This window comes from Morone saxatilis, unplaced genomic scaffold (assembly GCF_004916995.1).
Source record: "Morone saxatilis isolate NCDOM2014 unplaced genomic scaffold, NCSU_SB_2.0 Contig16, whole genome shotgun sequence".
NCBI lineage: Eukaryota > Metazoa > Chordata > Actinopteri > Moronidae > Morone > Morone saxatilis.
Window position 1 is genome coordinate 25,331,897 of NW_023339718.1, and position 21,906 is coordinate 25,353,802.

At 38.2% G+C, this 21,906-nt stretch overlaps 3 protein-coding genes across 4 annotated transcripts in view; all 3 read left to right on the forward strand.

The window, feature by feature from the left end:
• The window catches only part of LOC118325992 (metal transporter CNNM2-like), a 29,630-nt gene extending 21,919 nt beyond the window's left edge, over nucleotides 1–7,711 (forward strand). Inside the window, exons 8-10 of the mRNA XM_035658875.1 lie at nucleotides 1,307–1,485; nucleotides 2,358–2,725; nucleotides 2,996–7,711. Of these exons, the coding sequence (XP_035514768.1) occupies nucleotides 1,307–1,485; nucleotides 2,358–2,615 (437 nt within the window). The 3' untranslated portion in view covers nucleotides 2,616–2,725; nucleotides 2,996–7,711. The remainder of the gene's footprint in view (nucleotides 1–1,306; nucleotides 1,486–2,357; nucleotides 2,726–2,995) is intronic.
• Nucleotides 7,712–13,544: 5,833 nt separating this feature from the next.
• Nucleotides 13,545–15,836, forward strand: LOC118325767 (interleukin-1 beta-like). Of its 2 annotated transcripts, XM_035658566.1 has the most exons (5): nucleotides 13,545–13,623; nucleotides 14,054–14,277; nucleotides 14,485–14,649; nucleotides 15,017–15,150; nucleotides 15,259–15,836. In XM_035658566.1, exons 2-5 carry the CDS (start codon nucleotides 14,058–14,060, stop codon nucleotides 15,523–15,525), a joined length of 786 nt encoding a protein of 261 aa, XP_035514459.1. In that variant the 5' UTR covers nucleotides 13,545–13,623; nucleotides 14,054–14,057; the 3' UTR covers nucleotides 15,526–15,836. The 2 variants fall into 2 exon arrangements, with proteins under 2 accessions (XP_035514459.1, XP_035514460.1); XM_035658567.1 differs by lacking the exon at nucleotides 13,545–13,623 and having other exon boundaries at nucleotides 14,017–14,277.
• An 866-nt stretch (nucleotides 15,837–16,702) lies between these two features.
• The window catches only part of LOC118326182 (cytoskeleton-associated protein 2-like), a gene marked incomplete in the record, with an annotated part of 9,932 nt that continues 4,728 nt past the window's right edge, over nucleotides 16,703–21,906 (forward strand). The window contains 4 exon segments of the mRNA XM_035659128.1: nucleotides 16,703–16,873; nucleotides 18,562–18,628; nucleotides 19,200–19,248; nucleotides 19,396–20,561. Coding sequence (XP_035515021.1) covers nucleotides 16,834–16,873; nucleotides 18,562–18,628; nucleotides 19,200–19,248; nucleotides 19,396–20,561 — 1,322 coding nt within the window.

Sequence of the window (21,906 nt, forward strand, 5' to 3'; positions counted from 1 at the left end):
ACCCCTATATCTATATCTATATCTATATCTATCTATATCTATATCTATATATATATATATATATATCTATCTATATCTATTAAAAAGAAAAGTCAAAACATACAATATTTACCCTCATTTCGATATGACTCCATAGGGTCCTATAACTTTAACTGTTATAGCCAGTGGTGGTGTGGGCAGGGGTTTGTCCTTTAAGAAGAGTGTTTGTGGGAATTTACTTTTTTCTTTGTAATCTGAATATGTCACGTTGAGCTCTAGGATATTGTGATCAGCATTTTTCTGATATTGTATAGACCAAATTTAAGCAAGAAAATAATTGGCAGATTAATCAACTATGAAAAAGAAAATGGCTGGGCCGTGCCTTGTACCTGGATCATTTTAACAACTGGATATTCTTTCTGAAAATGACCAAATCTGTTAATATTTCATGTAACATTTCATAATAGTGGCTGTCTGGGCTGTTATACGTAGTACTAGTGTCTGCTGGTGTTACAAAGTTAACTTCCACACAGTCCCAATGTCTCAGGGCTGAACAGTGGATGGTAAAAGGTTAAAGTTTTGACAGTTTATTCTCCTGTTTGGACATGTTGTCACTTGCAAATCTTGGTCACTTAAGTAATCCTCCCATGACCTGAATAAACAGAATTTACTTTTGAGGCATTGCAGTGCTGACTATTGTTTCCACCTCTGTTAAGAAGTCTCAGGTTGCATCCTGCACTGCCCAACATTCAGTGAAAACACTGTGTGAATATGTGAGTGTATGACAGGTTGGGTTGGCGTGATGCATTCTTACAAACACAAATTGAGTCACTGCTCGTTGTGCTGTTGGGAAATTTTGTGTGTCACTGCCTTTGGGTGTGAGAGGCACCACTACGATAGTGAAACAAACGGTATGTACAGTAGAGACTGTCATGAGTTTGTTTGAGATAACTGAACATTAACCATCCCACCCCTTTGTCTCTCTTGCTCTCACAGATTTTATTTCACTTTTGTTTAGATGTTTTTTGTGCACTAATTACTCGTATTCATTCATATCATTATTATCAACCTGCATTTAAACCTACACCTGCATCTTGTGTTCTCGAGGTCTTCCATTGATGTGTGTTTGCATCATAGAGCCATTAATTCATGAATGGCTTTGAAACAGCAGTGTAAAACCCACACCGCAGCCCTCTGTAGTGATAAACACTTTCCTGTTTTATGTATATGCAGGACGGCCCTGATAGCTCTTTATCACACAATTCTGTCTTTTGATTGCTAACAGGAAGCTGTTTAACCTTTTCTGTGTGTGTGTGTGTGTGTGCAGAGTTTCGTTCACCGTCCCACCTCAGCGGGTTGAACCGTACATCCTCTCTGAGCGGAGCCGACCGGACAGAGTCGCTCTCCGTCAGCGGCAGCAACAGCCAGCTCAACAACAGCATCCCCTTGCAGCAGTACACACCCGACTTCTACGTCCGAGCGCTCACCGACCTGCAGTTCGTCAAGGTTGGTTACACATTTTTAATCTTGATAGAACTAGAACTTCTGGTTTGGGATTTTTGGTCAAACAAAAAAAGCAGTTTGAAGATGTCGCACTAGTACATTGTGATAATAGATGAATAGACCAAACAATTAATCAAGAGTTAGAATAATTGGCAGATTAATCAAAAATAGTTGTCAGTTGGAACCCCAGTCTGAATAAAGCCTTTGTTAGATTGGCTCTTATTGTCTCTGTGTTTTATTGAAACATCTTAATGCTATAATGTCTGGTCAAAGTGGATATGGTTTCAAGTATGGTCAAATACTGTTCTCTCACTGTCTGTCTTGGCTGTCCCAACGTTGCTTTTTCCAGCAACTGTCACAATAAAATAGTTATTTACCAGCAAGGCAGGCAGAGACGTGAGCTAGAAATGTAAGAACCGTGAAAAACCAAGTGAAGAGTGCCATAAATTCAACATGAAGTTAGGACCTGCTTTACACTGACATAATTTAAATGCTGCTGAAACAAGTTATAAGTAGATTAAAACAAGAAACAAGAAACTGTAATCGAATAAAGAGAGATTTAACCCTAGATGCCTCTAAGGCAAATGTGAACAGTTACTGTTACTGTGTATTTGTCCAGAGATAGATTATTATTTGACTCATTTTTCATCCTTTTAAAGGTTGACATTTTGACAGATCTGCTTATTTGCTTTCTTCTTCCATTCTTGGAGAGTTTGGAGAGACAACTCTCATATCTGTCCATTCAGACATGAGAGTGGTATCGATTTTATCTAACTCAATTCTCCTAAAATGTCAAGCAGTACCCTGGTAGACTAAATAAGTCAACATCAATTTTGATCTCAATCTTATTTCCCCCACCCCCTCTTTCCTTTTAGATCACACGGGCCCAGTACCAAAACGGCCTGATGGCATCTCGTCTGGACAGTACGCCCCAGTCCCCGGAGAGCGGCCACAATATGGGTCGCCTGGATCAGACCCCTCCCCCAGCCACCGCCAACACCACCATCACGGACCTGGGAGCGGACTCCACCCCTACGGAGAACGGACCGGACGAGACGACGCTTCTCCTCCTCAATGAGCAGAACTCACCGCACACAGCCAACCACCACAGCCAGTTGGAAAACAGCATTTGACACCCCCCCTCTCCCCCCCTTCCATACGTTTGCACGCATGCACTACTACGCTCGAATGTATGTTGAGGAGGGGAGGAGTGTGTGTGTCTGTGTGTGTGTGTGTGTGTGTTGTGTGAGAGAGGTGTGAGGTGGGGATGCAGACACATGCCTAGTTACAACTGACAAGGCATGAAGAGAAAAGCCATTGTGCATGCATATTGGTGTAAATATGCAAGGATTTATCAACACCCACACACAGACACACACAGACATACCAAAGTGTATTGTAAGAACTTGCCACATCTACATCTACTTGCCACATCTACTTTTCCATCATCATAAACACGCCAAACCCAACACTCATTTACGGTAGTTCAGCGACAGAAAGGAGTATTTGTAAGTGTGTGTGTGTGTGTGTGTGTGTTTGTGTGCGTGTGTGTGTGTGTGTGTGTGTTTGTGTGGTGTGTGTGTGCGTGTTTGCACATGCTCCTTAATGTATTAACTGACGACGAAGATCTGAAGGACCTGCTTGTCTGGACCGGAAAGCCCCTCCCTCTCTCTCTCTTTCTCGCCAGTCAACGTTAGCGGCGTTCAGAGGCGACTTTCTTCCTCCTTCTGTGCGTGCGTGTTTTTAAATGTGTGTGTGTACGCGTTGCTTCCAACTCACTGTCCCTAATCAGAGACTCAGGGAGACTCCGCCCTCCTACCCCACCCTCCCCTCCTTTGCCCACGTACATACATGCAAGCGCAGTCGAAAGCCGCCAAACAAGCCACGCCGCATGTGTAGCATCCTGCATCACCTCCTCACCATCCATACAGCTATAAGACAAAGACGACCCGAGCATGTCAGCAGAGTTCAAACAAAGTAATATATGTTCCGTAGAAATTTATAGTGAGATATTTATTGATGACTTCAGTGTGCGACGGACACACAAAACTCCTACTGACTCTTTTTTTTTGGGGGGGGGAAGGGTTCGGGGTGGATTTCTATACATATACATATATATATTTTTTTTTTCCTTCTTCTTTCCTTGATAGAAGCAGTGTGTAGCCCAGAGCCTTTATCCAAGAGTTGTTAAGAGATTTAGCAGCAATAGACAGCCTGTCTGTTTCGTGATTAAGACAATCAATATGATTATTATGAATGTGTTAAATTAAATGTGTAGGGTACGTTAACTGTGGCCAAGGTGCTCTCGAACGGCCTCCGCTCTGTGAAATATTTTGCTTGCTTCTCTTCGATTTTCACAAACGACAGATCTGAAAAGACGCGATGTTTCGGTTTCAGATGAATCAGGTCGCGTAGGAATCAGTTTTCACAAACGGTGGACGGTATTTGAGAGCACAGAGACGTGGCGAGTCCTTTCCTACTTTATAAGCGAGGGTGCATATGTGTGTTTGTGTGTGTATGTGACCAAAATGGCCATCAACAGACTTGGTGGGAACATAAACCAAAAGAGGGAAGCTTGATCACATTCTGACTAGAACATACTTAGAAATCTGAAACTTTATTTATTTTATTGAGTTCGATGTGTGTGTGTGTGTGTATACGTTAATGTCAATGAGGGGACGAGAAATGTGATTTTTATTTTGCCTCGTTGGGAGATTTTACATGTTAAATGTTCCTTTGCGTTCAGAGGTTACGTTTGGGTTTCCTTTTTTGTAATTCAGATCTGGGGGAAGGGGGGCACTCTAGCATACTGAACAGCGAACCTTAACATTTATTGTTGTTTGTATTTCTGCAGCCAAACACACCGTTCAACACTGGCATCAGCCAAATTTTGTCAGTTTTTACGGGAAACAATATTGTATATTTTCTGATTATCACAATGCACACACTCCACTTATATTTTACTGTACCTTCTGAGGAGAAAATCTTTCCTAAAACTCAATTTTATGTCTTGTGACGGATTTTCTTTGCCTGATTTCTAGCAGAGCCACATTGGTGTTTCATAATTTTTTTTTTTTTTTTTTGTGATATACAGCATGAAAAGTAAATCACACATCAAGTTTTTGTTTTTAAAACCAAAGAGATAGGGCTGCTTTCTTGTCTAGCTATTTCTGTAACAACAACATGTACCAGAATGCAATGCAGCCTTGTGAAAAGTTTTTATTTTTAGTAAGCATTGCTCTCACTTTCATCTCTCATCAGTATCGCTACATATTTTTTTAATATACCTAAATCACAGGTGACTCGATCTGCTCTTTTAATGTTGTGAAATGGGATTCTGGGAAGCGTAGACAATACACACTAAAGGAAAGTGGGTACACCAAATACAACACTTAATTTCAAAAGGCACAGATCATCATAAATTGAAGATCCCTCTAGTTTATGAAGGTGGATTTTTTTTTTTTTAATATTGCTGCTTTCCTGAGATCAACAGCATCAGATTCTCAATCAACAACACTGACATGTTTTCAGATCACTAAATTCCACTTCTGTCAATGAACGAACAGTGTGACATTTTGTTTTAAGTAGAACTACCGAAGCACTGTTTTGGTTGCTATTTGGCGTTCTGAAAGAGGAATTGTCAAATTTGTTTCCCTTTTTAGCATGGATCTGAAACCAAAGCTTGACAAAATGATGATCTAATTTCTCTTTCCAAATGAATTGGAATGACTTGTTATTTTGAGCTTGTCATACCTTTCATGAGAAAAACTAAAATATCACAAACATTTTAGGAAAATGTATCTCACATTGTTGAGTGTGTGACGATGGGCTGATTATGGGTCTGAGCTCGCCTGTCCTGGTGTTTTGTTTCTTCAACAGTATGTCAACGATTTATCTACAAGTTGCTTCATCACTTTACATGGAGATGCTTTTATATTCCAGTTTATTAAGTGGTCAGTTAACCTAAACTTTGAGTTTGTAACACAGTGTGCCTCACACTGCCTTAAAATCACTTCAGTTTGAGTCTGATGTCCAGTTTACCTGATCTTTTATACGTTGTGGTACTTTCCCATTTATTTTCTTTAATTGGCAAATGTTCACAGTTACCCTTATCATATTTTAATGTGGAATTCTACAACACTAAAATCCCAGCAGAATGGATTTTACAAATATATTTGGTTGAGTTAAACCTCAGTGGGCAAGGATACAGGGGTTTGTTTGTTGTTGTTCTTATTTTTGGTTAGCTTACTAGTAAAGGAGGCAAATAATGCATTACGGTTTGTTGGTATGGGGCTGCGTAACATTATGACCACCTGGGCACCTTGGTGGTCATAATGTTATGGCCGATCGGTGTGTATAAGTGTGTTATGTGTCAGTCGATTAATCACTGAATAAAATCAAACCAAAGCCGCATATAAAAAAAACAAATACAATTCTTCAGTCAGCTATTGCTTACAGTGCTGACTAGTGCTTTTTTGCAGCTGGTAACTCTTTGTTAGACTAGTCACTAAAAAGGTCAGGAGGCTAGTTATCTGCATAAATTACTCAAGCTAGTTTGAATTTGGAACATCAGCTAAGCTAGCTAAAATCTCATCTCAGTGTCTTTCTGTGAAGAGGTTTCTTTAACTTTGAAACATATCTCTTGGGTTAAATATCCATATTCCTATGTCCTAAAGATAAATGGGTATGTACAGTACTGTAAAGCGCACAACTCCATGTGTTACTCTATGATTCAGTCACATAGCGAGCCCAACACAAATCTTCGTCGAAAAGTCACTGTGTTTTGTTGTTGTTTTTTTCAGATGTGTTATCCAGCAGCAGGTTTCATTTTGTATTATTTGTGATCCCACACATGTTCACCGTCCTCCCCAAAGGATAAAGTGTTGTGTGGTCCGGTGCAGTCTGGGGGAAAAATGTGTTTCTTCTCGGTGAGACATTGCATGATTTCGTGCAGCCTGTGGACATCTGTGAGCTCATGAAACTCCCTTTCAAGATACAATCTGCTGCTGTTTTGACTATTCCTCTCAGGTCTGTGTTGCAAACGCTCTGTTGCTCCATCATTGAGAAATGTATAGAGTGCTGATGTCACAAATGGGGCTGGCATTGGATAAGAATCATGAGATATGTTGTTAAATGCTGACAATATCTTTGTTTAAAAGAAAAAGTCACATTTTACTATCCAGTTCAATAGTTAATACCCATTTATCTTGTATAATGGGGACTGAAAGCACCAACAAGTGTAATCTTTTGAGAATGTCGAAAAAGAAAACCTTTTTGAGAAAATCCTGGTAAGTTAAAGCTAGTGTCATGTAATGAAAATAGCTTTATTTTGAAAGGTACTTATTCACCACCCACTGATTTTAACTGAACTAATGGGTTTTTTCTGCATTTAGCAGAAATATTTCTGTCTATATTTTTAGATTATAGCTCATCATTGTTATTTTGTGAGTAAAGAAAATTTAAAAAGCCCAGACTCCTCTGTGATTAAAGCACTTTAGCAAAGGAAAGCAGTATTTTTCCCAAAAGACCAAAGTTTGCCAAAGTTGCCGGCTCAGTGACTTTGTTGCAATACTGTTACTGACCAGGATTTCATAATAATTTCTTCTCCTTTACATGACACAGGGGTTTTTAAAAAAAATGTTGCCGTCATGGTCTGTACAGAAACAAAAAGAGAAGCTTAAGGAACTCACTGACTCTGTTGCCTTCACTATCTTTTAATGACTGTTAATTATTTTTTTTTTGTGCTCATTCCTGAATTATATTTTACAAACACACACACAAACACACTCCCATTTCAAAGGACTGTTTATGATCATTTTGTAGATTTATATGGCTGAGATTGTTGTTCAAATGTTTTTGTTTATGTGCGTGCCTGGCCTGTGTACCCCCACCTGTTTTAAATTGTACAGGGTTTGGGTTCATTATGTATGTGTGTGAATGTTTGTGAATCAAGTGTGGTTATTTTTTGTACCTCAGAACACTGTCAGTAATTGTGGTAAACAGTAATTTTTTTTATTTGTCATGGAATTTAATTTGGGAACAGAGCGAATGGAGCGACTGGCGTTGGGGAAGAAATAAACTGATTCTCCTTCATTCTCTCTGGCATGCTGTAACTTAAAAAAACAACAACAGACAAACAAGGTGTAAATACTGTTTTATAATTTCTGTCTTAATGAGTTTTGAAGATGAAGAAAGTTATTAATAAACCTGAGATATATTTCTCTATGGACCTTTGTGATTATCTTGTTTCTTCTGAGGACTTTTCGTTATCCCACTGTGATCCCTATTGGAAGCATATGGACAGTTTTACTTACGAAAAAAGAAAACGACACCTTTTGCCTATAAATAAAGCAATGACATGTAAATAAATCAAACAAACTTCCTAAAACTAACATTAAGCACCCTTAATATTCAGCATAGTTACATAGAAGTAGATCAAGCAAGATTGTTAAACTCTTATTTTCCTAGCATTTAGTTTTTCTTTTGATTAATCCTGTAGAACTGATGAACTCATCTATTTACCCATCAAAGCTGTGACAAACTAATATATAATATATGATACATAATGTAATGTCTAATATTGAAAAGTAATGCACACCAGTGATCGTAGTGAAGTGCTGATTACTGGCTCCTTATGTATTTCTCTTTAATTCAGATAATAGTGTTTCAGCCCTCCGGCTTTCTTCAGGATCAACAATCACAGTAATTACTGGTACGTATAGGTCACACCCTAGTTATCACCCTAATGGTGGGACACGATTATCTAATCACCGTCAGATATGTAACTAACTACGGTATGCATATGCGAGAAATGCATATGGGCCGGAGTATGCAACACTTTTTTGCTACTCTAATGTAATGCCACCTCGATGTGCCGTCAAACATAAAGTTTGTTGGAACGTAATCATGCAATTATCTCTTCTTTGGAAACTGGTAGTTTTTGACTGCTACACCTAAAAAAACATCCTAAACAACCTGTAGTTATCACACTAATATGAGACAGTAGTGGGCAAATAGCCTGTGAGTCAAGGCCAGTCCCCCAACAAAAAATGGCTAAAGATTTCTTTTATAGCTTAAATCAAAGCTTCCATTGGTTTTTCCACAAACTACTGAAGATATTAACAATGTTAATACAAGTTTAATGCAACTCCCAACATAATGAAAACACAAATGTGGTACCGAAAGAACTAAGCAGTGGCTCACCATAACTGCTGACCCCAGCAATTATGCTCTCATTAAGCCCATAATGCCAGTCCTGAGTATACATTACATAACAAGTGTGAGGTTAACCTTTGAAATCCGTTGTGACAGATATTTATTCTTGTTAGTTTTTGCATCTGTACATGATATATTTCTGGGCAAAATAAGTGAACCCCTAATTTTTTTTACAATTACAATTATAACTTATATGTCCTCAAGTTACCATCACAATTTGATATGTTTCTATTGACATGAAACAATCAGTTTTTTTGTTCTTTTTTAAGATAGATAGAAGAGGTATGACGAAAATTCCAATTGTAGAACAGGGGAAATAATGATTATATGTGTGCCAAGACCCCCCAAAAACTAAGGAGCAAAAAAATTAAATGCGCAGCCCCATACCAACATGTGTGTGTTCTGACACCTTTCTATCAGAACCAGCATTAACTATTTAACAGTTTGAGCTACAGTAGCTCGTCTGTTGTATTGGACCACACGGGCCAGCCTTCCCTCATTGCATCAATGAGCCTTGGCCCCCATGACCCTGTCTCCAGTTCACAGCTTTTCCTTCCTTGGAGCACTTTTGATAGATACTGACCATGCAGACCAGGAACACCCCACAAGAAGCTGCAGTTTTGGAGATGCTCTGACCCAGTCATTGAGCATATCACAATTTGGCCCTTGTCAAAAGTCGGCAAATCCTCACACTGCCAATTTTTCCAGCTTCTAACACATCAACTTGAGGACAAAATGTTCACTTGCTGCCTGATATATCCACTCACTAACAGGAGCCATGATAACCAGATAATTAGTAATAAGTACTATTACATCATACAAGCCGTAGAGCAATGACACATGGTGATGAAACATCTACTTAGTGTCTATTGCTGCCAGTGTTACAGATTTGTGGGCCACACAAAAAGGAAGTAAAACTGGAATGTGGGTTGAAATTTGAAGCTGAGAAATCCCAATGCTCCTGCGTCTGTCCTCTTACATCACTGGGAATTTTTCTTGTCAAACTGGTTCTATAGTTCTATATAGATTCCAGCGGAGGATAAAGATGGGCAAGGAGATAAAGTGTGTAATCATACAGTATCCAATTACACCGGATATGATGAATCTGTTTTTAAAACAATTGGGGCAAGTACAATTTAGAAACCTGCTGTTAGAAGACAGATAATGAAGGATTTGGCTGAAAGTGTTTTGTACTTGTACACTTCTCATCACATTGTTTTCATTGTATTAAATCCACATCCACCACAACTCCCCCAGAGGGCTCAGTAGAGGACCACCAACCCACCATTTCCTTCCTCCAGATAGAGCAGCAGTGGAATAAATATTGAGCAATACCTCAGTGTTAAAATACTCTTTTAAGTAAAAGTTAAAAGTTTTTTTTTTTTTTTTTGTAGAAGTAAAGAAATATTACCAGTAGTAGAAAATCCAAATTTCAAAACTGTCAGTATTTAGTGTGTTGGATCAAGTGGCATTTATCGGTGTAGTTGCATACTGCAACTACCTCGCTTCACCCTCCCCTTCTAAAAACAAAGGAGAAACTGCAGTGTGTGAACGCCCCTATTTATTGCCATCTATCTATCTATTGGATTAGATGACTACATGTAATGTGAAAGGGGTCATTCATAGTGACAAACCCTTTAGCTTCATGGAGTGTTTTAGTATCTTTCAGCTCATTGTTTTGGCTCACTTGTACCCCTCTCATCAGCATGGTGTCCAGCTGTTACTGCTTAAAATGCTCTGATAAACCCACTAGCTGCTCAGCACCAAAGGGCATAGACAAAGTTAGAGACTAGCTGATCAACACAGTGGAGAATTTAGCGACTAAAGAGCCAGACTTCTTTCTCAAGAGTTGATGGAGAACAAAACAGAGCTAAAAGAAGAGTAAATATATATTTGCCAGGTGGCCACAACCACAAATAAGTGCTAATTTCGCTCTGTGTCAATTTGCTCGTATGTTTGACACAAGTAGGTAATAGTCTGCCAATGTTGTGTGTACTGCTATAGGCTCAGTGTCCAAAATAATTAAGTAATGTAATACTTTACTTAAGCCTCCATATTTAGCTTTAAACAGTATTTAAACAGTTAATAAATGGTTTATAACACACATAATGTAGTTACAAGCAGATATGAGGTCATTTTAAAGTGTCTATTAATACATTATTGCACTGCACAGTGCTTATCAACAATTATAACTTCTCCTATGAAGACATATTTTATTTTTATCACAACTGTGTTTTTTTTACTTTATTGCATCCATTATCTGAATATATCTGGCAGGTCAGGAAATGTAGTAAAGTATACTCCAGTGTTAGTGTCTTACACCAAACGCAAACTGTGGTGGCGTTAGAGGTGGTCCACTGACGGAAATAATTTTCTTTTCCCAGAACAAAGACACATGAATGATTTTTTTATACTGTGCATTAGTTAACTATTAGAACTAATTAAAGAGAAGACACACTGAATTAAGCTTACAGTACTGGTCATTCAGACCAGGCTGTCTGCTTATTTGTTGAGGTGGATTTTGAGTTTTGCTAAAGGAGAAGTACACAATTGTGAACCATTTTTTTGTTGTAGCATTTCAGCAAGCATAACACAACTTCATAATTTTTTTTATTTCATAAATACCATAGTGGCATTTTTTATTTGTGCTCACATCTTCTGACTAAAAGATATGAAAGTGCTGCTCCAATACTCTTTCCTAATGCCAACAGGATATATTAGTCAACAGCAATTACAAGAGAGTGATTCACAGAGGAATACACATTAAAGTGGTTAAAACACACCCTGGCTATTATGTATGAGGACACACGCAGCTTTATACTAATTAAATATTTCCACTACTTTTCTGTCCTTTCCAAAACAACTCTGATAGTAAAAATACGCATTTCTAAAAGCTTGAAAGTCATCGTTTGACATTTTTCAACAATGAAGAAGTAAGCTCTGGACATCAGGTATTTTATATCAGAGATAAAAGTCATTAAGACGAGATATTAAAGAAACACAAGGAAGTATGAAGAGGCACAGGATTTGAAAAGAAAAGGGCTACACTAAAAATGACCCCCACAGTAGATGCACATTAGACTGCAGACCCCCAATTTGAGAGGATTTTATCTTAAGGAGTATTTTGTATTTTATTTTTAGGTTTCACGATAATAAAGTCAAGTCTATTTCTTCCCTTGTTCTTCCAACTTCCATAAAATTTGATGAAAGTTTTCCTCCTTTTGCTGGGGCCCCCTACTACCCACTCATGGACCTGTGTTGGTGCCTGGACCTGAGTTTGAAAACCAAAAAAACAGAAGACTCAAATAATCTTAAATCAAATAAGATACTGTACATAATGTACTGTATAGTTAGACTGGGGTAACAGATAAATAAATAACCCCAAATTTAATTGATTACCAGAGGGTGGCTGACAAAAAAACCTTCCAAGGTCCAGTGTGTAACATATACCAATATTTCTTTATTAGTAGAAATTGAATATGATATTCATAGATGTTTTCATTATCTTGAATATAGGAATTTTTGTGTTGTGTTATATCCATTAAAAATCCCCTCCAGACATAAAAAAAAAAGTAAAATCTGCTATAATTCTTTACCTAATTTTAAATTTATTACATTTTTGATTTATTAATTTAAATTCTTGCTCATTGAAAAATCCAGAGTTTAACTGCTGGACATGCCTCATGTCTCATACTTCCCTTAAAAGGAGTATTAATGCTGTGCGGATTTCGTGGGGAAATAGAGTACATTGAATGTAATTAAATCTGTAATAAGTGTCTAAAAACACAACTTAAGCTCAGCAACACTGAATATACAGTAACAACAGAGAAGCCTGTTCCCTTTCTCAGGTATGTCTTTGTCTCTCTACAGGCACAATGAGTTTAAACACACTTTTAAACAGAAAAAGATTTGTAAATTACACTATTATATCATATATGGTTATGGTATTATACAACTCAGTATATAATATAAATATAATTATATTACTGCAGCCCTTCCCTCTCCAGACAGTGTAAATCCACATCCTGTGAAAAGCTGGCTGATTCCAGCTGAGTGACGTTTGGATCACATCATAACAGGGAAGTGAGGAAATATCAAATTCTGCCACTGTTATGCAATTATAAACAACAAGTAAGTCTACTATGTCTGGTGGGAATTTTCTCACATGTAAAGAACCCCAAAACACCAAAGGGCGGGTTCAAATACGTGAGAATATTAGGAAATAGGTGATCAAAATCATTTCAAATCTTTAGCTTTTACTCAGCTGTACTTTTTCAGCCAGGTTGTGTATTTTTGGGTATTTCAAAGATAAAACAACTTTTAGACAGTTGTGACTAAGCAATATCTTAAGTAATATTTATTATTATTATTAGACCCTTTACAGCAGGGGTCTTAAACTCAAATTGTCAGGGCCACTGTTTTTCTGAAAATATTTCCATTTCTAGCACCATACTTAACAAGAAAATACATACATAAGTTTCTATACATTCTTATATATATATTTGTAGCTTTTGCAGCCAAACAACAGATAAAGCCCTGAAACCTGCTCTCTTCTTATCAACAGTTTACATGCATTTATGAGCACCTTTGACCTTTCTTTCCATTATTATTTATTTATTTATTTATTAGTAATTTAATTTGAATTGTATATGAAGGGTTAGTTTAAATTGACATGAAACAATTAGAATTTTTGATTTTCATAAAGAGCAGAAACCGCAAGCAAACAAAAAAATTGCAGTATTTCATCATCACAGTGTACGCAGCAGAGAGGACCAGCCCACTTCCTGGGAAAACCCTTTCTTGACACTACAAAAACCCTGCAGGTTAGGACAGACAGGCAGAACAACAGTGACAGAGCGACAGTTGGGATCTTAACCAAACACACTGAAACAACTTCTAATCTACTGACCTACTACTACTGAACAGGTAAAATGACTTTTTTTATAGTTTTTTTTTTTCTGGAGCAGATTTTCAAGAGGATCTTTGCTTTGCTTTTACTAGGTTATACTTTGAGTGTATTTGTGGATTGAATCTGGTTACAGGACAGTTTATTTAACATCTACAGCCTGTTGTGTCATTAATAACTGCTAGAAGATTTATTCTGTCGGATGAAAACCTTTTTAATATGATATGGCAGCTGTACAAGTGCCTTGCAGTCAAATGTTGATACAGTTGTGAGTCATGAATCATTGCAGCAGCAGACAGAGATGTAGCCTTTGCAACAGAGAGTAAAAGGATAAATAATTATATTAAAGGAAAGGAAATGTAGTAACAATGAAAAAAAGCTAATAAACAGGTAGAGTTGAAGCTGAAAATCTAGCTACATTGCCTGAAGTTGTTTTCTGTCTTCCTGCAGAAACATGGAATCTGAGATGAAATGCAACATGAGCGAGATGTGGAGATCCAAGATGCCCCAGGGACTGGACTTGGAGGTTACCCATCACCCACTGACAATGAGGCGCGTGGTCAACCTCATCATTGCCATGGAGAGACTGAAGGGCTTCAGTTCAGAGTCACTGCTGAGCACTGAGTTCACAGATGATAACCTGCTCAACATGGTGCTGGAGAACGTAGTGGAAGGTAATCACACAGACAAGACTTAAACACTATCGCATTAAAAAGCACTTGACTGTTTTCTCTGTGACCCATGCTGCCATAAATCCTCCTAAAGGAACTGTGGGAACTATAGGAAGTGAACAGTTCACTTCCAGATCCTGCTTGTTGATTAAAAAAAAACATACTCTGAAAAACATAACTCATCAGATGTTCATTTCCCCCCCCCCTCAGAGAAAATTGTGTTCGAGCGCGGAACAACTCCAGCAGCCCAGTACAGCAGGCGACGTGAGGTCCAATGCAGCGTGACCGACAGCGAAAAGAGGAGCTTAGTTGTGGTCCCAAACAGCATGGAGCTCCACGCAGTGATGCTGCAGGGAGGCTCTGACAGATGCAAAGGTAACTGCATGTGACAGATAGATCAGATTGGTTAGAAAATGATCCTCTGGGTCATGGTAGATGTTTGCATTAAGGGATGGTTTGGTTTTAGTTTATCTGACAACTGTTGGTTTGAGATTTGAGCTGAGGCTGTTTAATGGTGATCATTTCTTTATTTTTTAAATGTACACCTAAAATGTCCCCAAAATTCAGTGTTTCCACCACTACTGCAGGATGGAAAACACACAGTAACACTAATACAGAGCTTGTCTTGGCTCTGTTACATAGACACAGATGTGAACTTTTAGTGAAGTGCACAGAAGACAGAGGTTGACATTGTCTTTCAGCTTTCATGAAAATGAACCCTTATACTCTGTTCTCTCCTCAGTCCACCTGAACATGTCAACCTACCTGGACCGTACACCCAGCGCTGAGGCTCAGACTGTGGCTCTGGGCATCAAGGGCACAAATTACTACCTGTCTTGCCACAAGGATGGAGAGGAGCCAACCTTGCATCTGGAGGTAAAAACTGTGACACATTACACAAATCTCACATAAAGATTACACACTTTGTAGTCCTGCTGATTTGATCTACCTGGTCGTCTGACATGTCATCTTTTCACACCTCAGGCAGTGGACAAAGCCAGTCTGGCGAACATCACCTCGGACAGCGACATGGTGCGATTTCTCTTCTACAAACAGGACTCCGGGTTGAACATCAGCACCCTGATGTCTGTCCCCTTCAGCAACTGGTACATCAGCACAGCAGAGGAGAACAACCGGCCGGTGCAGATGTGCCAGGAGACTGCCAGACGCCACCGAGCCTTCAACATCGACAACCTGAAAGTGGACCCTACAACTGAGGATCAAGTTTGTCCCATTTTAAACGGACTGTAAAATACACTACACTTCAGATATCTTATATTGTATTCAAAAAATCAGCAACAAAGATATCTATATTTGTTTTAAATGATTACCACTGTTGGCTAGAACGACTTCTGCAAGTTTTACAGAGTCTATTTAATGTATGTACCGAGTACACAAAGTGAGATGCTTAATGTATTGACATAGTCAAGTATCACCACAAGGTGGCATTATTGTGCCGCCTGGTGAGCACCCTTTGTATTTATTGTGCTGAATGACATGACACGCTATTATTGCTTTTATCTATTAATTTATTTTATTGTATTTATTTATTAACCATTAATTTAATATTTAATATATGTATCGATTTTGAAAAAATTCTTACTAACAATTATTTAAATGTTGTATGTATGTACAATGAATCTTAATAAAGCCTTTAATTTTCAGTATTTGGATTTGTGTTTTATATGCTACGATTTGGTAAATGACACAACTCAAACAGGGAGAAATCACTTCACAACAGACATTAGTTGTAGCCCAGTTCTAAAGACAGTAATCTTAAACAGAGTTTGAGCTATAGTACCAGTACCCTTCTTTAACTTGTATTATTATTATTATTATTATTATTATTATTATTATTATTATTAAGGCCAGTACACACAGAGGACCCAGGAACCAACCAGTATTCAAACAAATGAATAACTGTCCTGAAGTTTTCAGGGAAAGGGGGTCATTTGATGAAACACAATAATTTTAGGAATCTGCAGTATAGTATACGTATATTATGACACTTAGTAAATATGTATACTATTAGTACACTTTTGTGGTATTTATACTTCCCTTTATGCTATTTTATAGCCTACTTCTACTCCACCACACTTAACCTATTATTAGAGAAATAATAATATTCCACTACATTTATTTGACAACTCTAAAATAATAATATAACACTCTGAAAGTGGCCATTTTGCATGAGTACCTTTACTTTTGATATGTTTAAGCACATATTTAGCACTGTCAGTATATATAGATACATATACAGAGGAACTTTAAGTAATGGATCTAAATATTTACATATACAGTGGGCGTGTCTGTGCTTTTTGTTTACGTTCTCTGCTCCAATCAGCGCTTTGTCCTTGCGCATGCGTACTGTTGTTTCTGAATTTAAAAAGGACCAATCAGAGAAGAGGAGGCGTTCACTCCCGCTATTTCAAACACGGATGTAGTTGTTTTTAACGTCTCGTAAACTAAACTAAGTTAAGTTTCAGCCTAAAGAGCCGTATTTTAAAATCATTAAGTTATCTGGACACGGTCGAGTGGAGACACTGAACTCTAACAGAGATGGAAGAAGCAGAGACTGTATCGATACTTCCCAGAAAAGGTTAGCGAGCTTGTTAAGTTGCATAAAAGTCAGGTCAGTTAGTTAGCGTTAGCATCGGTTAGCTCGTTTAAACCGTGATAATAAAAGTTAACATGTTAATAAAGTGAGCTTTTTATTCATGTGTAATGTTAAATACCATGGCGTTAACGATGAGGCTTTAAACCAGTCCTATTGAAGTTATGTTTGTTACTCGTATGAACTCTCTTTTTCTTCTGATGCTGCACTTTAATGACAAAGTATAAACTGTAGAGGGGTAATTAAATCAAACAATGCCCCAACGCAAGCTGTTTCATTCTGCTATCCTTTCAGCTGTTTTCTTATTAACCACGTTACTTTGTCAATAAGCATTACACCAGTGATGGCAGTATGAATGCAGTGCAAACAGTGAATGGTTTCAGTAACATTATCTTGATGAAATATAACGTTAGGAGGTGAAAGTGGATCACATCGTTATAGTTGAACACATGCTCTGCCAGGCATTTATGTCTGATTATATAACAATAACAATAATAAAGAACAGCTAGATTTAGTGGTTATATAATTTCCCTCTGGGATTATTAAAGTATTTCTGAATCTGAATCTGAATCTGAATAACAGTGAAAGTGCTGCATTAGTTAACTTATATGAAACGGGCTGCAAATAAGTAAATAGTAATTCCTTTTATAATGGATCCTTCTATCAATTTCTATATTAATGCTTATTAAACAGAAAACAGTGAACAAAACTCAACAACGTTCACGTTTCAGAAGCTGTGTGAAGTTTTAGATGAATAATTATTTATACAATTAATCAGTTATCAACACTTTTGTAGATCGATCAGCTAACTCATTAATTGACTGCTCATTTACTCTCGTGCAGTCACTTTAAAATCAAATGGAGTATAGATGTGTCACCAACCCGCAGCCAGATGTCAGTAAGTTTCTGTGGATGTCTGCAACCACCAGAGCCTTTCCTCTAGATATTGGTTACAGCTGCTGTTGTTTCATTTGGATTCAAAAGATTTGCACTTTCTGCAGTTTTGTTTCTCCAGAGTGTAGTAGAAAGTTGATTTACTAAACTTTGTGAACTCTTTTTGGTTGCATCCAACAAGAGGAACTAAAGTTCTGTATGTAATAAAATGTGGTTGTTTACTGACATTGTCCCAATCGTTTCAATCGACGCCCAAAGGCATTTTATTCAGGTTTCACCAGTCGCCGCGTCATATCCTCTTTGTGCATGTGTCTGCGTTGTGGTTGTCTGCCAGAAGCTGCCACGGACTGACTTTTTATCCAGTTTAAGCCACATTTTTACAAAACAATTTTTACAAAACATTTTTTAGATCCTGGTCATTTAAACTATGTATTTTAACTAGAGGAAAGCTTTTTAGTCATCGGAGGTCTAGATCTTAAGTTGTAAGCGGGGCAAATGCAAACAGCTTCTTTTGTCTGCTGAACAAAAAGAGAGAAACACTGATTTTTAAGGTGAAACTGCTTTATTTTATTTTAATGACTGGGTCCATTTGTTTTGGAGAGAAAGAGACCTCTTGAATGATGAACACTGAAGGAATCCAGACTGGGAGAAGCTGACTGCATAATGATACTTTGTTACTGTTGCAGAAATGACTATTCTCTGTGGAATTCACAGTTGAGTTTAATATGTAAAGTAATTTGTGGTGCTGAATTCCTTTGTTCGGGTTTTTCCTTTCACAGAGTTGCGTAAGCAGAAGCTGATGGAATACCTGGCAGCAAAAGGAAAGCTGAAACAGCCTAACCCTAAGTAAGGAACAACATCTCTACATGACAACTCAACAATGTGTCAGTGTGTTTTAAATGTTTATCATCTTATTTAAGGTGTGAGCCTGCGAGTTTGGTAGTGTGTCCATCTGTCCACATCTCGCATACGACTAGACCAATCATTATGTGCGTTTGCCCACATCATTTATTTACTAAATCGACCGCAACTTGACTGATTTTTATAAAAGGTGGTTTGTTATAAATGTAAGGAATTGATAGAAGTGATACTGGTTACTTACTGGAAACCTTTTGAATTGCCATGCAGGCTCCGATCTATTAAAAAGCAACATTAGCAACATCAAGTGTAAATGATTAAAAATCATGCACTCAACTTTTAGGTTTATTTATATTGTTATAAAGCTGCCTGGTTGTTGTAATGTTAAATAACAGAATGTTCTAAATAAATAACAATTATTACATTTATAAGTTTGCGCTTATCTTGTTCATTATTTCTTTAAGTTTATACAGGATGCATAGTTACAATACCATTATACCATTCATCATATGCTACACTAAAACACTTCATTTAAAATGTTTAAAATGTTTGTTCTCAGGCCATATCTCCGGGATGACTGTCAGGTTAAGAAGCCTGTGACACTAAAGGTGGGTGTGAACCTTTATTTGCGCAGATAGTTGATAATTAATGTCACACTGATTTGGCCTGTCAGTCAGGCTCGATTGCTCATGTGATTCAGTGATCTGGAACTACGATAGTGCAAGTTATTTTTTAATGTTGTTTTGTTTTAACAGGTTGTTACAGGAAAAGAAAACAAGGCTCCAGCTCACAGTCTCAGCAGTGACCTCACAAAAACCACAAAGCCCCCTCCCAGAATGGCGTTTGGCATCACAAACAAAAATACTGTAAAAGATAGCGTCCTGACTGGACGGAAGAGCAGTCGCCCTCGTGCAACAACTGGCCAAGCACAACCAAAACATACTGACAACCATGTGTTCACAAGAATGAATTCTGTTGTGTCCTCCAAATCCAGCCTGAATGCAGCTTCTTCAAATTCAGCTCATACTGCTGTGCCCAAATCAAATAGCAGATTTGGCAGTAGCTCAAATGCTGTCCTGTCACTTCCAGTAAAAACAGTTAGTTCCAGGATGAGCCTCGGCCCTGTTGTCAAAACCAGAACAGGCCTTATCCCAGCAGTGACCCAGCCAAGACACGGTCAGAGTCAAAACTTAACCCAGACCTCTACCAAAGCAGCTAATAAATCTGAGGCCAACACCTCGTCATCGGTTTCTGTTTCCATGAAGTCTGCCAAGGCTCAGAGAAAAACATTACCTACCACTGCTCTATTAGATAGAACAGCTGTTACTTCGACTGCAAGAGACGGGATTAAAGTTCAAGATCACAACAAGTCTAACTCTAGACCACTTTTGAGTAAACATTCTCAGCCATCCTGTAAAAGTCAATTCTCAAGTGGACTGAAATCAATGTCCAGCAACTCCAACTGCACAGCTGCCCCTATTAAGCCATCAGGGAGAGTTGGGATGTCAAAAACAAAACAAACAGCTGGACAGCCCACTGACAGGGCCACAAAGCTAAAATCTGAGGGTGATGGGCAGAAAAATATGAAACATTGCAGAGTTCACTCCAGGACATCCTCGGGACCAGCGGGCCCGCGCTGCTCCAGCAGTGTTATGCAAGCTGCTGAGGCTGAGCTGGGAGGGAAACCCAAGACATGTAAAGAGACAGATAGCAAGAAGGGACAGATTTCAGCAAATGCCCCGCCACCAAAAACCGGTATAAAATTAACAAGTGCTTCAGCGTTGCCCCAGACAGTGCCACGGCCTGCCAGGACCATCTGCTACACAGACCAGGCCACAGACACGAGGACGCCAAAGGGTCCAGCCAGGGTCCTTCCCCACACTGAGGGAAAGAAACTGACTGCTGTGCAGGTGGAAAGAATGTAAGTAGAACAGTGCAGCCAACATTGTGTCACATTTAGGAAAATCTATTGGCAGAAATGGAATATAATAATCATAGGTATGTTTTCATCAGTGCCACCTCAGAATAAGAATTGTTATACTTGTTTATTTAAGTTTATTTAACTGTGATAGCGTAATAAGGATATTTTGTCTCTAAAAATAATCGTGATTATCATTTTAGCCCTTATCGTGCAGCCCCAATGTCTGAAAATGCGGGCTATAAGTAACACTATTGTGAATGTTATTGTAGTTGGTAACTAGCGATGACTTTAGCTGTTCTACTGGAGCAATACCAGGACATTTTTTTATTGATACATTTTTCTTATACTGTATATGTATTTTAACTTTTACCCCATCTGCCAATATATTACTTGAGTATCATACAGAAAACATGTTTTAAGGGATATCAACACAAGTTTCTACAAAAACCTTTTGCAGTCCATGCAAGAACAAAATAAAATAGTGATATTCAGCAGGATGACAGAATACAAGCGAATATAATAGACTAAAGAAAAGAATAAAGACTGTGAAATATTCACAGATAACATAATTATATGTTTGGGGAGTTGAGTAATTCAATACCACTGTTGTTGACGATTGTTGATCTGCGTAGGTGTACAGGGTCTGGCTTCATTCACAATTTACCCTCACAGTTGCAGTGACGCACAACTTCTCTTCATTTTACAAAACGGACAAACAGGAAATTCAGCATCTGTTTTCTGTCAGGCTGCTCCCTGTGTCGCTAGAAATTCTGAGAATCGGTTTAGGAATGCGCATGTAGAGATCTTCCGATACCATTTTTTCCCTCCCGATACCAATCCTCAACTTGACACCAATCCTATTTTTAATGTAACAGGTACCAGACTAGTTATAAATTTGACCACTGTGTCAACCATAGTATCATACCACAAGTGAGAGGTACACAGGTGAGAGGTTCACAAGTGAGAGGTCCACAGGTGAGAGGTTCACAAGTGAGAGGTCCACAAGTGAGAGGTACACAGGTGGCGCACTGCAGATGTGTAGGTTTATTCTCTGTAACATTAAACAAGGAAACTTCAAACACACACAGAAAGAAATTTGCAATATCCTTTGTTATAACTTAAAACATTAGTTTTATTAAGTCAGTTTTAGCCCCATCAGCTTCCACAAAGTGGAACTAACCTCCTCATTAAGCTGGTCGTGCTGGATAGGCTATGGTTGTGCGTCTGTTGTCACCACTAGTGTTTAATGTCTTACCTGCTCCCTTACTGACAAACATGTCAGTTATTTTACAGCACTTCGCTTAGGGCTGGGCGATATGGGAAAAAATGTTATCACGATATGTTT

Coding starts and splice junctions, on each gene's coding strand:
- LOC118325767 (XM_035658566.1), top strand. CDS start 14,058: ATGGAATCTGAGATGAAATGCAACATGAGCGAGATGTGGAGATCCAAG. Junction 14,278..14,484: donor GCTGGAGAACGTAGTGGAAG/GTAATCACACAG, acceptor CCCCCCCCTCAG/AGAAAATTGTGTTCGAGCGC. Junction 14,650..15,016: donor AGGCTCTGACAGATGCAAAG/GTAACTGCATGT, acceptor TTCTCTCCTCAG/TCCACCTGAACATGTCAACC.